General features: G+C 36.5%; 1 protein-coding gene across 13 annotated transcripts in view; it reads left to right on the top strand.

The window, feature by feature from the left end:
- STXBP3 (syntaxin binding protein 3) overlaps positions 1-13,585 on the top strand; it is an 86,265-nt gene that overhangs the window by 48,347 nt on the left and 24,333 nt on the right. For 7 of the 13 annotated variants that reach the window (XR_010410802.1, XR_010410801.1, XR_010410800.1 and 4 more), the window contains exons 14-19: positions 1,202-1,340; positions 1,635-1,741; positions 2,503-2,595; positions 4,284-4,369; positions 8,031-8,179; positions 10,564-10,610. Coding sequence is in view for 6 of the 13 variants with exons in the window: in XM_045897071.3 (XP_045753027.1) it covers positions 1,202-1,340; positions 1,635-1,741; positions 2,503-2,595; positions 4,284-4,369; positions 8,031-8,179; positions 8,958-9,052 (669 nt within the window). In the remaining 7 variants the exon portion in view is untranslated. Of the gene's footprint in view, positions 1-1,201; positions 1,341-1,634; positions 1,742-2,502; positions 2,596-4,283; positions 4,370-8,030; positions 8,180-8,957; positions 9,886-10,563; positions 10,611-13,585 lie in introns of those variants that run through there. The other 6 variants (XM_045897071.3, XM_064588721.1, XM_045897069.3 and 3 more) reach the window with 2 other exon arrangements.

The following is a 13,585-nucleotide window of genomic DNA, read 5'->3' as shown; positions in this document are numbered from 1 at the left end:
TTACTGATAACATAAACAGTTGATTAACACACATTTTGTATGTTATATGTATTATACTATATTCTTATAGTAATGTAAGCTAGAGAAAATGAAATGTTTCTAAAAAAAATCATAAGGAAGAGAAAATACATTTAAAGTACTGTGCTGTATTTATTGAAAAAAATCCATGTATAAGTGGATCCACACACTTCAAACCTGTGCTACTCAAGGGTCAATTGTAGTCACATAAAAAGGTAAAAAGAAACAAAGGTGGTTAATTTTAATAATACATTTGACTTAATGCTTTCAAAACCTTAGCATTTCAACATGTAATCAATATAAAAATTGTTAGTGAAATAATTTACATTCCTTTTTTTTTTCAAGATTTTATTTATTTATTTGACAGAGCGAGAGGTAACGAGAGCAGGAACACAAGCAGGGGGAGTGGGAGAGGGAGAAGCAGGCTTCCCGCTGAGCAGGGAGCCCGATGGGGGGCTCGATCCCAGAACCCTGGGATCATGACCTGAGCTGAAGGCAGACGCTTAATGACTGAGCCACCCCTGTGCCCTAATTTACATTCCTTTTTCACACCAAGTCTTCAAGAAATCTGGTGTTTTCACTTATAAGCACATCTTAATTCAGGCTAGCCACATTTCAAGTGCTCATTAGCCACATGTAGCTCAGGGCTACCATATTAGCATAGGTTTAGGTTAATGATTTTCTCTCTGAATTATTTTTTGACTTTTTATATTTTGTACAATCGGTAGTTTACAATTGATGCCTACATTTGAAGTATCATCAGTGTTACATTAAAATTTGGCAAGATTTAAGGTATTTTTTTAAAGATTTTATTTTATTTATTTATTTTTAAAGATTTTATTTATTTATTTGAGAGAGAGAGCACATGAGAGGGGGGAGGGTCAGAGGGAGAAGCAGACTCCCTGCCGAGCAGGGAGCCCGACGTGGGACTCGATCCAGGGACTCCAGGATCATGACCTGAGCCGAAGGCAGTCGCTCAACCAACTGAGCCACCCAGGCGCCCTTAAAGATTTTATTTTTAAGTAATCTCTACACCCAACGTGGGGCTTGAATTTACGACCCTGAGATCAAGAGTCACATGCTGTACTGACTGAGCCAGCCAGACGCCCCAGGATTTAAGATACTTTTAACTGAAAAGTGAATTTGGATTATAGGCCACTGACTATATTTAATTGTCATTAAGGACCTGGCACTTGGAACTGATGCAGAAGGACAGAAGGTGAAAGATTCTATGCGAGTACTTCTTCCAGTTCTACTCAACAAAAATCATGATAATTATGATAAAATAAGAGCGATTCTACTTTACATCTTCAGTATTAATGGTAATAGAGACTTTATTTTCATCAATATATTAAAACCCTCAGTTCTAAAATCACTGTATAATAAGTAATTTACTATTGATCATAAGAGAGTCTTAGAAAATTCAAAGGTAGTAGCTGACGTTGGGTAAGAATGTAAGGAATGTGAGGAAAAACAGGACATTGGGAGAAGACCCGAAGGGTATATAATTAAACATTTGCTTTTTCTTTAATAAGCTTTATTCATGGGTACAACCTGAAACCTATACATGATTGTGGTAGCAATTGTGTGACTGTGCACTCGTATTTTTATCTAAGGAACTACAGAAGAAAATTTGGACAGGTTGATCCAGAATGTAAAGATAGAAAATGACAGCGACATGATCCGTAACTGGAGTTACCTTGGTGTTCCCATTGTCCCCCCAGTAAGAAATCTTACATTCAGTATATATTCGTATCTGTACGTATGTGGTTGTTTGCATTAAATATGTTTTCTTATATGGGAATCCACATAGTCTTCTTAATTTCACTGTATAGATTTGGTAAGTAAAAAATTTTTAATTTTGTTTTCTTTTCCATAAATGAGTAATTTGGACAAATACATTTTTCTAGTGAATTTATATCTTATATCTTCTGTTGTAATTTGCTCTTTATGCTTTTCTCTATGATTCCCTGTATAGCAAATTTTGAAAGAACTCTTTAGAATCTCTCTTTCCCATCAAGTTTTATAGCACTTTTGAGTAAATATATTTTCTAATACTGTTATACATTTTATCATTCGAGCACAAAATATGGTGAATTTATGTGACCCCATCTATTCAGATTTTTTGAGTAAGCATTTCCACTCTTAGTTTTTTGTTTTTTGGGTTTTTTTTTAAGATTTTATTTATTTATTTGAGATAAAGAGGAAGCATGAGTGAGGGGACAGGGAAAGAGGGAGAAGCAGACTCTCCACTGAGCAGGGAGCCCAACATGGGGCTTGATCCTAGGACCCTGAGATCATGATCTGAGCCGAAAGTAGACACTTAACTGACTGAGCCACCCAGGTGCCCCCTCCACTCTTAGTTTTAAGTCAAATACAACATAGTATTTGCTGTAATTTAAATATTTTTTAAAGAAAATGTAATAAGAGAATCTTACTAAATAAAATTACAGGTTTTAAATTTTTTTCCTCTATTTGTATTAGTCTCAACAAAGCAAACCATTAAGAAAGGATAGGTCTACAGAAGAAACTTTTCAACTCTCTCGATGGACACCTTTTATCAAAGATATTTTGGAGGTAAATTTCATTAAATTTTACTTAAACCTTAAGTGCCTTTCTGTAGAGTATTCTTTACTTTCTGTATGTTTATCTGTCAGTCTGAGCATATCTATTGGTCAGGAATGTATGCAGTACTGGGAGGGTTCACAAAAGAAGGCTGTATCAGGGGTCAAAGGCAGAAAGGAAATTTGAAGATTCATTCCGTGTAGGTCTCAAATAAACTTACACACTGACTGCCTCAAAATAAATGAAAGTAAGCATACATAACTGCCTTATGGGAAAAAAAAAACTTGTTTTAAATAACTATATGTAGCAGAAGTATAATTTATTTGAATGAAAGTTCAACAAAACAACATTTGCATATGACCACTGTTAGAAAGTGTTAGACTCCAGTATTCTTGGAAAAGTATTTGTGTTATTAAATTGTAAATTGTAAACTATAGTTTGCTATTCTGTCCAACAGATGGTTTATGCCCTTAGTACTGTTTGCTTTTAGAAATTAATATTCAATTATGGGAAATTAGAAAATGAACTGTAAAAATTGTATTATGAGCAATAAAATCATGACATTGGTTCTTCAATTATAATAATATAGTTTCATTTATTCCAGTTTTCCTTTGACTTAAACCCTTTTCTGCTTTGCTTTGGGAGCTAAATGTGTGCAATTTATGATTTTCCTGTTTTGCTTGGCTAATTTTATGTCATTCACACATTCTTAATCATAGATGAAAAGTTTAAAGAATCTAGACTTTGTTTTCTACAACATAAGATTTTTTTCCCTACCCATAACAAGGATATAGCTAAGTAGTCTTTCTTGGATAGTACTTTTAAAATAAGAATTGACTTCCTGAACCCTGTAACAAGGATTTGCATATTAATTTTAAAAAAAGAAAATCCAGTTTTGGCCCAGTGGCATTCCACGGCCTTCAGGATTTCTCCTGAAACTTGATTTCTTTGCTTCTTACAGTTTTAATGAAATATTCTTGGACTACTACTACTAAGTACCTTGTGCTCATTCCTTAGGCCCACTTATTAATACCTTTTATACTACTGTGCTGTAAAGCAGTGGTCTCCAAACTGTTTTAATCATGCGTACTTAACCATAAAAATTGTGAACGTGAGCTTGTAGTATATGATTATTTACAAACTGTGTATTACTGTACTGGGGAAGCATAATCTTTATATATAGCACATCCTGTACACATAAGTATATCATAAAATGTAACCCTAAAATAGAAAATTTTTTTAAACAAAAAGGAAAACTTCTCTCATCCCATTGGATTGTTTTGATTACCCCTAGGTCAGGGATGCAAATCCTATTTTAGAGCCACTGCAATGAAGGGCAAGGTGAACTCTCCAATAGCCTAAGAGGTATGTCAGGACTAGGATGGGTATTTAGAAACCCTGAGCACTCTAGAGATTAAGGTCTCTGCAGTCCTTAAACCAATATGGAGACCCTCCAAATGAAGAAATGTAGACATTCAGTAAATATTGGTTTAATAAGAAAGTAAGGGATTGCATTAATTTTTGAAGCAAGTGAAGTTTTATAAGTTTCAGAGAGAGGGCTAACCTTATTTTATTAAATATTTACATAGCTTAGGCTCCTTAATTGTAAACACAAGTTTTGAGTCTTATGCAAAATATACAAATTTTAAAAATCCTAGAATGTACATTTTTTTAATGGTGTTAATTCTTTTCTTCCCTAGGATGCCATTGATAATAGATTAGATTCAAAAGAATGGCCATATTGTTCCCAGTATCCAGCAGTATGGAATGGCTCAGGAGCTGTAAGGTAAAACCTATCAATTGAAATTGTCAGTATGATATTGCAGACTAATAATTGAAATGGTACAGAAGGAACTCTTATACTGGCAACTCTCCTGGAGGCATAGTCACTTAAAAGGCAGTGTTTCTTTAACTGCAACCTATTTTAAATGAGTCCAAGGAAGCAGTATGAAAATGTACTTTATCATAAAAAAATGAGTGCCCTACCTTATGCAGGGGTGTCAACTCCCAGTCCCTCCCTACTTTGCACAGTACCAAGGCTTCATTAAATGGGTAAACACCCAAGTCTTGTTTGCTAAGATTAGACTAACTCTCCACAAGGCAGACCAAGCCTCAACTCAGTTTACCACTCTAGTTTTTAGCTTCCTCTTTATTGCTAGCCTTTGGAGATTTCTCTTATTTGTTTACTTTCACTGTGCTTTTAAAAAGAAGTTCACTCTTAAAAATGAAACAAGATGAAACCAGAGAGGGAGACAAACCATAAGAGACTCTTAAGCATAGGAAACAAATGGAGGGTTGCTGGAGGGGACAGGGGTGGAAGGTTGGGGTAACTGGATGATGGACATTGGGGAGGGTATGTGTTGTAATGAGCACTGGGTATTATGTAAGACTGATGAATCACAGACCTATACCCCAAACAAATAATACATTATATGTTAATTAATTGAATTTAAATTTTAAAAAATTTTTAAATAAATAAAGAGTGAAAAAAAGTTCACTCTTATTTTAACCAAAGCTTCTAGGTGCTTTCTAGAGTGAGATTTTCAGAATCTAGGGCTTTAATTATTATTTTTATATCTATCAGAATGTAAAACACTAGCACAACATCTTATACATGTATGTGAAACAAATTAAATATAATCCCATTGTCCTAAAATTGCTATTCAGAAATTTAAAAATTGTTAGTCACATAATTGTTTAAGCAGTATTATCCTTTTTTTTGTTGTTCTTACTCTATTTCTCTTCTGTTTTTCTTTTGAAAAAAAATTTTTTTTTAAGATTTATTTATTTTAGAGAAAGAGAGTGTGTGTGTGCAAGAGCGGGGATAGAGGCAGAGGGAAAGAATCTCAAGCAGACTCCCCACTGAGCACAGAGCTGACACAGGGCTTGATCTCGTAACCCTGAGATCATGACCTGAGCCGAAATCGAGTTGGATACTCAACCATCTGGGCCACCTAGGTGCCCCCTTGAAATAGTTTTTAAACCAAAATTGCACTTTTAGAATCTCCTTGATTTGTTTTATATGGGAATCATGAGTGTATCTTATTCCTGTTTCATCTTTCAAAACCAGTTACTGATTCTCTTTACTTTCTTCCTATTGTTTACTCCCTCATCATTTCTTAAGATGGCAGATGGAGATTATCTAGACAAGAACATTATTAAAAGTTTACCATGGGATCCTACATTTCAGGGTCTTAGAGGTCCTCTAGAAAGAACATGGTTTCCAAAATGGGTAACAAGATGATTTGGGGGGGGATATTTATTTTTACCTGAAAAAGGGAGAAATTAAACTTTATTAATAGACACCAGTATACATATCTAATTTATAAACTAATATATATTTTTAATAGAAGTACATAAATTTTTATTTTGAAATATTTACTTTTCACATAAAAGCTCAAAATTTTTTACCAGTCGACTGTGAGATCAAAAAAAGTGATTCCCTATGATCTTGAGCAGTGCTACCCCATAGAACTTTCTTTCAGTAATGGAAATGTCATGTATCTGCCCTCTCCAATATGAGTCAGTAGCCACGTGGAGCTGTTGAGCACTTGATATGTGGCTAGTGTGACTGCGTTTTTAATTTTAATTAATTTAAATTTAAATAGCCTCATGTAGCTAGTGGCTGCTGTATTAGACAATGCTGATCTAGAGCATCTGGGGGAGGAAATGATAGAAACATTAGCTATTATTTATTGAGTGCTTCCTTGGTACCAGATTCCATGCTTCGTGTATCCTCTGCATTATTTCATTTAATCCTGAAAACAACCCTTGACTATTAGAGAGAGGTTCAGTAACTTGCCGAAAGTCTTACTGAATTAGAAAGAAGCAGAATCAGAGTTGTAACCAGGTCTCTTTTTTAACAGCTTTATTGAGGTATAATTGACTTAATAGCACTATATGTATATGTTTAAGATCTACAACTTGGTGTTTTGATACATGTACATTGTAAAATGATCATCACAAGCTAATTAATATATCCATCACCTCCACAAACTTACCATTTTCTTTCTTCTGTGTGTGTGTGGTGAGAAGGCTTAATTTAATAATTTAAGATCTACTCTTTTAGCAGATTTCAAGCATACGATATAATTTTTGGTAACTGTAGTCACCATGCAGTACATTAGATCTCCAGAATTAATTCATCTTGTATAACTGAAACTTTGTGTCCTTTGACCAACACTACCTCATTTCCCCTCCCCGCCCAGCCCCTGGCAACCAACATTCTATTCTCTGCCTTATGAATTTGACTGTTTCAGATGCCACATAGAAGTAAGATCATGCAGTGTTTGTCTTCCTGAGTCCAATGTAATTTCACTTAGCATAATGTCCTTCAGGTTCATCCATGTTGTTGCACTTAGCAGAATTTCCTTCTTTTTTAAATTTTTATTTAATTTTTATTTTTTTAAAAGATTTTATTTATTTATTTGAGAGAGCGTGCAAGCACAGGGGAGGGGGAGGGGTAGAGGGAGAGGGGAAAGCAGATTCCCCACTGAGCAGGGAGCCCACCTCAGGGCTCAGTTCCAGGGCCCTGAGATCATGACCTGAGCCGTAAGCAGACGTTAAACTGACTGAGCCACCCAGGCACCCCTTTCCTTCTTTTTTTTTTAAAGGCTGAATAATATTCCACTGCATATATACACTACATTTTCTTTATCCATCTCTCCACCAATGGACATTTAAATGTTGTCCGTGTTTTGGCTATTGTGAATAATGCTGCAGTGAACACAGGAATGCACATATGTCTTCAGTACCTCCTACCGTCCTACCTCAGTGAGTTTCAGCATGGGATATCCTGGTACCACATCAGCTCCAAATCCGGTGCTTCTCTCCCTGTACCTATAAAATAGAGCTGACACTCTTTTATTTCATATGAAGAAATAACATACTTGAGAAGTCTATGACTTTCTGAAGTTAAAAAAATGGGAGTGACACTGAAACAAGAGGGTTTTAAAGACTTCAGAAAGTCATAGACTTTTGGGGCACCTGGGTGCCTCCGTTAAGCGTCTGACTCTTGGTTTTGGCTCAGGTCATGATCTCAGGGTCCTGGGATCAAGCCCCATGTCGGGCTCTGTGCTCAGCATGGAGTCTGCTTGAGTTTCTTTCTCCCCCTCCCTCTACTCCTCCCCCTTACACACTCATCTCTCTAAAATAAATCTTTAAAAAAATGGTAAGTCATAGACTTTTCAGGTATATAGAGTAAAAGTGCTGAACTAGGTTATGAGTGATTTGTCCAAACTCTCTATTAGATCAAAATTAAACTTGAAGTGGGGCTGTCCTACCTAACCTGTCTTGGTTCTCCAGTCATACCATAGTTAAGTCCTTTCCATAAAATCAGGGTAATTGCTGCCAGATTTGAGTTTGCTTGAGTTAGGCTTTTTAAAAACTCTACAAGCACTATGGCTTTGGAAATGTTTTTAACATGTTTGTGTATGTTTATTTTTTAGTGCTCGCCAGAAACCCAGAACTAATTACTTAGAGGACCGAAAAAATGGGTCAAAGCTGATTGTTTTTGTAATCGGAGGAATTACATACTCTGAAATGCGTTGTGCTTATGAAGTTTCTCAGGCACATAAATCCTGTGAAGTTATTATTGGTAAGACATGTTTTCCTCTTTTCAATTTTTTTTAAGCAAACTAAATGCAAAACTTTATGTTGAAAGTTACATGTAGGTCTAAATTGTTGAGTGCAAAAAAACTTACTAATCATAGTGTGTTTTATCTGATGTACTAGAGTTTTTTCCTGGTTGACTTTTTTGATAATTTGATTTTTAAAGATTCTGATTTTGAGGGAATAAGCTTCAAAATATTTTATTATTTAGATATTATTAAAAATGTCCTTTAAAATATTATATTCCAGACTTGCCCTTATTATTAAATAATTTTTGAGACATAAATACATTTCGACTACAGAAGTACTTTGAATGTTTTTGTGGATGTGAACCTGACATTGGCAAGTCCTATATGGAATTTAGTTTTAAGAACTTCAGTCAAAGCCACTGATACGGAAACTCTCCTCCTTTATGGAATGCAACATTTGTACACCAGCTGTAGATCTGCAGCACAGCTTAATGATCCTGTGACTGAGCAGCGATTCTTCTGTTCTGCCACAGGGATAGTAGCGTCCAGTTTTGATCGTCAGCGTATCAATGTATTGCACAGAGTAGACAAAGTACTAGCAGTGGTTTACTGAGCGTGCTGTGCAATGAAGAGGAGGGCCTGAAATACTGTGGTATAGGCAGATGCCAGGAATGTGTCCTGTAGAAATTTTGTTAAATTGCCCCAAGCTGTGGCACTTTGCAAATTTGAGGGACAGAGCAATATACTTAGCCAATTAAGTTCTGGCCTCTGAAATTTTATCTTTTCTCCTACCAGGTTCTACGCATATTTTAACACCCAGAAAGCTTTTGGATGATATAAAGATGCTAAATAAACCCAAGGATAAAGTCTCCTTTATTAAGGATGAATAATGTGTTTTTTTGTGGTTTTTTTTGGAGATTCTTATTAACATGTTCAACTAAAATAAATCAAGACAAGGTTGCTATCATGTAATTTAAACAATGTAAATATTTTATGGAATAATGATTTTTCAAATCTATTTCTTAAGGGACTTCATGGTTACATATCATTGGGTTTGCCATTTTTAATAATTTAAATGGTGTTGCTGCTTTGTAGATGATGAGCAGAAATGTTAAAATGCTTTCTAAAAGGAAACTTTTCACCTTTGGAACTGAATATATTAGAATTGTGGGTAATTCTTCACAACTACCTACGTACATACTAATTACTTAGCAGATACTTATCTGTCTTACGCTCAAGTATAGTTTTTTGGGAAAGAACTGATTTTAAATGAAAAGGCTGTAAAAGTAAAAACTGTGTGTATGTCATGATTTTCTCTAAGTGGAGTTTTTCAATTGAAATTCATAATTTCTTCTGTGTGTAAAATCATTGTCATTAATAGAAATAGAATAATTTCACAGGGTATACTGTCTTCCCAGATACTTCTAAAGAACAGTTTTATATAATTTCAAAATCATGTATGTTTAAAGTAGAAAACCAAAAATAAGTGTGAATATTCTAAGAGAAAATAAATGTATAGTTACAAAAGTTATCTTTTTGGGGGCAGGGGAGGAAGGGGAAGTTGGGAAGTTTAAAAGTTCTAAATCAGAGAGTTACAAAAAAGAAAAAGAATGCACCATAATCTTCCCACCAAGATAGCCCCTGTTGACTTTTTATAAAAACAATGTAATATTTGTATAAGGTTGGATAATAAAAGGATATGTCTGCACATGCGTTACACAAAGGGAATGTGTTCATTTCAAATCTCTCCTTTTACCTGGCCTCATAGTGGCCTCATAATTTTATATATTACTCATCTTCAGAGTTTTGCTCTTCTATATAATGCTGCATTGTTTGGGTACATACCTTTGCAAACACACACAAATACTTCTATAATATCTTCTAGCAATGGTATAGCTGGTCAGAGTATTTGTGCATTTAAATATAGTTGACTTTTGAACAACATGGGTTTAGCTTACCCCTGCCCCCCAGCCCCAACCATGCAGTCGAAAATCTGTTGAGAAACTGTTTACTCCTCAAAAACTTTACTAATAGCATACTGTTGACCAGAAGCCTTACTGAAAACATAGTCGGTTAACACAAATTTTGTGTTGTATGTATTATTTATTATATTCTTACAATAAAGTGGGAGAAAAAATGTTAAGAAAATACATTTACAGTATTGTACTATATTTGTCCAAAAAATCTGTGTAAGTGGACCTGTGCAGTTCAAACCCATGTTGTCCAAGAGTCAACATGTTGATAGATACCACCATTTTAAATTTTTATGTAGATAAACCCATCACTTTTCCTTTTTGGTTTCTGAATTATATGTTGTACTTAGAAATAACCTTTTACAACCAAAACGATAAATTCATTGTTTCTTCTAGAACATTTCAATAGGTTCATTTTATTTTTACAGGTAATTCATCCATCTGGAATTGACTTTAGTGTGACAGTGTATGCCAGGTATTGTCTCTTAGCCCTTGGCATTATGTCCCATGCCTCCCCATCTCATACCAGAGGGGATGAAAGGCTAAAAATGAAGTTTTGCAGACTCAAAGATAAGCAGGGTTCAGAACTGATTAGGTTCTGCCGGTGATTGGCGTTTGGTCAAGATTTGGAAGGCAGAGACCATCTGCCATGCTGTACTAGTGGACAAGCAAGCTCCGGCCACCTGAAGTTGTTTGTAGCAACTAGACGCCGTGTCTCAGCGTCTGTCACCTGCTGCATGGGCTTGAGGCAGTGCTGGTGGCTGCAACGGCGCTGACTTCCTGTACCCTGCGCCCCCGAAGATGACACAGCCCGAGTCTAAAAGCTGTGTTGGCCCCCAGTTTCTGCCCCTTCAGCTTTTTCTCTGAGTTTTTAAAAAAGATCCGGGCGCCTGGGTGGCTCAGTTGGTTAAGCGACTGCCTTCGGCTCAGGTCATGATCCTGGAGTCCCTGGATCGAGTCCCGCATCGGGCTCCCTGCTCGGCGGGGAGTTTGCTTCGCCCTCTGACCCTCACCCGCCTCATGTACTCTCTCTCTCTCTCTCATTCTCGCTCTCTCAAATAAATAAATCTTTAAAAAAAAAAAAAGTATTTATTTATTTATTTGAAAGAGACCGAGAACAAGCAGGGGGAGGGGCAGAGGGAGAAGCAGACTCCCCGCTGAGCGCAGAACCCAACACCGGGCTCAATCTCAAGACCCCAGAGATCATGACCTGAGCCGAAGTCAGATGTTTAACCGAGCAAGCCACCCAGGCGCCCCTTTTTCTCTGATTTTTAAGGACCTGTGTTCATTTCTATTCTTTGAAATACCTGCGGATTTTCTTTTCCTACAGTGAACCCTGACTGATACAGTATTTAACAGGGATCCAGCTTTCTTCCTAAACAGCCAGATATTGTGCAGATTTCATTGGGTAATCCCTCTTTCCCCGTCTAGTCTGAAATACTACCTTTATCATAGACTAAATTTATATTTGTATTTTGGTCTATTTCTGAATTCTCTTTTATTGACCTATAGTTCATATGTCTTTTTCCCTATTTTAATTCATGCTATATTTTATTTTAAAAAATTTTTAGGGGTGCCTGGGTGGCTAGTTCGTTAAGTGTCTCATCAGCCTTTGGCTCAGGTCATGATCCCAGGGTCCTGGGATTGAGCCCCGGCCCGGGCTCCCTGCTCAGCGGGGAGCCTGCTTCTCCCTCTCCCTCTCCCTGACGCTCCCCACTGCTTGTGCTCTTTTTTTCTCTCTCTGTCAAATAAATAAAATATTTTTTTTAAAAAAGTCTAAAAAATAATTTTAAGCTCCATGCCACACGTGGGGCTTGCACTCATGACCTCAAGATCAAGAGTGGCATGCTTCACCAACTGAGTCAGCCAGACACCCCTAATTCGTGCTATATTTTAATGTGTGACAGATATAATCTCCACTCACACCTAAGTCACTTATTTTTCAGAGATTTTCTAACTATTACAGTTTTCTAAATGAACTTTAGTATCATTTTGTTAATACCAAAACTTATTTTGGTATTTTCATTAGGTTTGCAATACATTTATAGGTTAATTTAAGAGGCATTGACAGCCCGGGGCTCCTAGGTGGCTCAGTCGGTTAAGCATCTGCCTTCGGCTCAGGTCATGATCCCAGGGTCCTGGGATCGAGTCCCATATTGGGCTCCCTGCTCAGCAGGGAGTCTGCTTCTCCCTCTGCCCCTCACCCTGCTCACTTTCTCTCTCAAATAAATAGATAAAATCTCTAAAAAAATTGACAGCTCTATAATATTGAAACTTGAAATTCAGGAATATAGAATGTCTTTTTATTTACCTAAATCTTTATGACCTTCAAAACCTTTATTTTCTTCATATAGGTACTGCAGTTGCCATATCTGTCTTCTGTGGTCCCATATGAATTGGATCTTTTACCTTATTTTCAAACATCTTTTATATAGGAATGTTATTTTTTGATATATTAATTTCATAACTTGCTAGTTTACTAGGTAGTGATAACAAAATAATAATATGCAGGTGCTTACTTAGAGCTTTATATGTGCCAGGCAGTGTTTCAAAGTGCTTATATTACCTCATTTAATCTTCTTACTTAATCCTGTGAGGATAGGCACTATTATCATCATCATCTTCATTCGAAAGCCGAGAAAACTAGGGCACAAAAAGGTTATGTAATTTAACCTGGGTGTGCGTGTGGAGACGAAAGGCTTGTCTCTCTTCATGCATTGAACATGGGAACAGTTCATTGCCAGTGAAAGGGTTGGTTTTTGGTGTCTGCGTTTTATCGGAGGCCCTTGTATACCTTGGTTACTGTCTGTCCAGAGTTAGTATGTATGTGGAACAGAGATTTACACTGATCCAGTGCCCTGTGACAGGTGGAACCAAGGGTGTGGTGGCAGCACGCACTGGCCCATTCAGTCACTTAACACCTCACTGATGACTTTGTCCTATCACAGTGACGTGAGATCCCGTGAGGCCTCCACCCTACATATACTTTAGGCTTAGAATTAGATCATCTTTCCTAAATCTCTTGCTGAATTTGAAGACCTAAGTTGTCATCTCACATAAATTCCTGGTATAAACTGATTCCACCTCCAGAATTAGCAATTACGGATTCTGATAAGACCCCGAAAAAGATATTTTGCTGTTAGAACGAACTGAAGCCATTTATTCGCTATCTCGGAAGCCCCTGCTTGCTTCCTGTTGAAATGCGCTTGGTTTATAAAGTATAGTGGATTCACATTGTTCAGCCATATTCACAAAAAAATAAAAATATCAGCCGTTCACAAAGACACAAAAATTCTTGGATTTGAGCCGCAAAGGTCCAGATCCTGACAGTTTATTTTGTAAGATGTGATGCCCCCATAACTCAGGTATTTGTAACCCTTTGTGAATTGTCAGGTTGCAGGCAGTTTTCTTTTAAAAATCAAAGGAGCAACAAAGTCTTCATCCCACAGT

The sequence above is a fragment of the Mirounga angustirostris genome, unplaced genomic scaffold (assembly GCF_029215605.1).
Source record: "Mirounga angustirostris isolate CCGP_5_RB_7025 unplaced genomic scaffold, mMirAng1.0.hap1 SCAF_4, whole genome shotgun sequence".
NCBI classification, from domain to species: domain Eukaryota; kingdom Metazoa; phylum Chordata; class Mammalia; order Carnivora; family Phocidae; genus Mirounga; species Mirounga angustirostris.
Note: the sequence above shows the minus strand (reverse complement) of the source record. Positions and strands in the feature narration are given on the sequence as shown.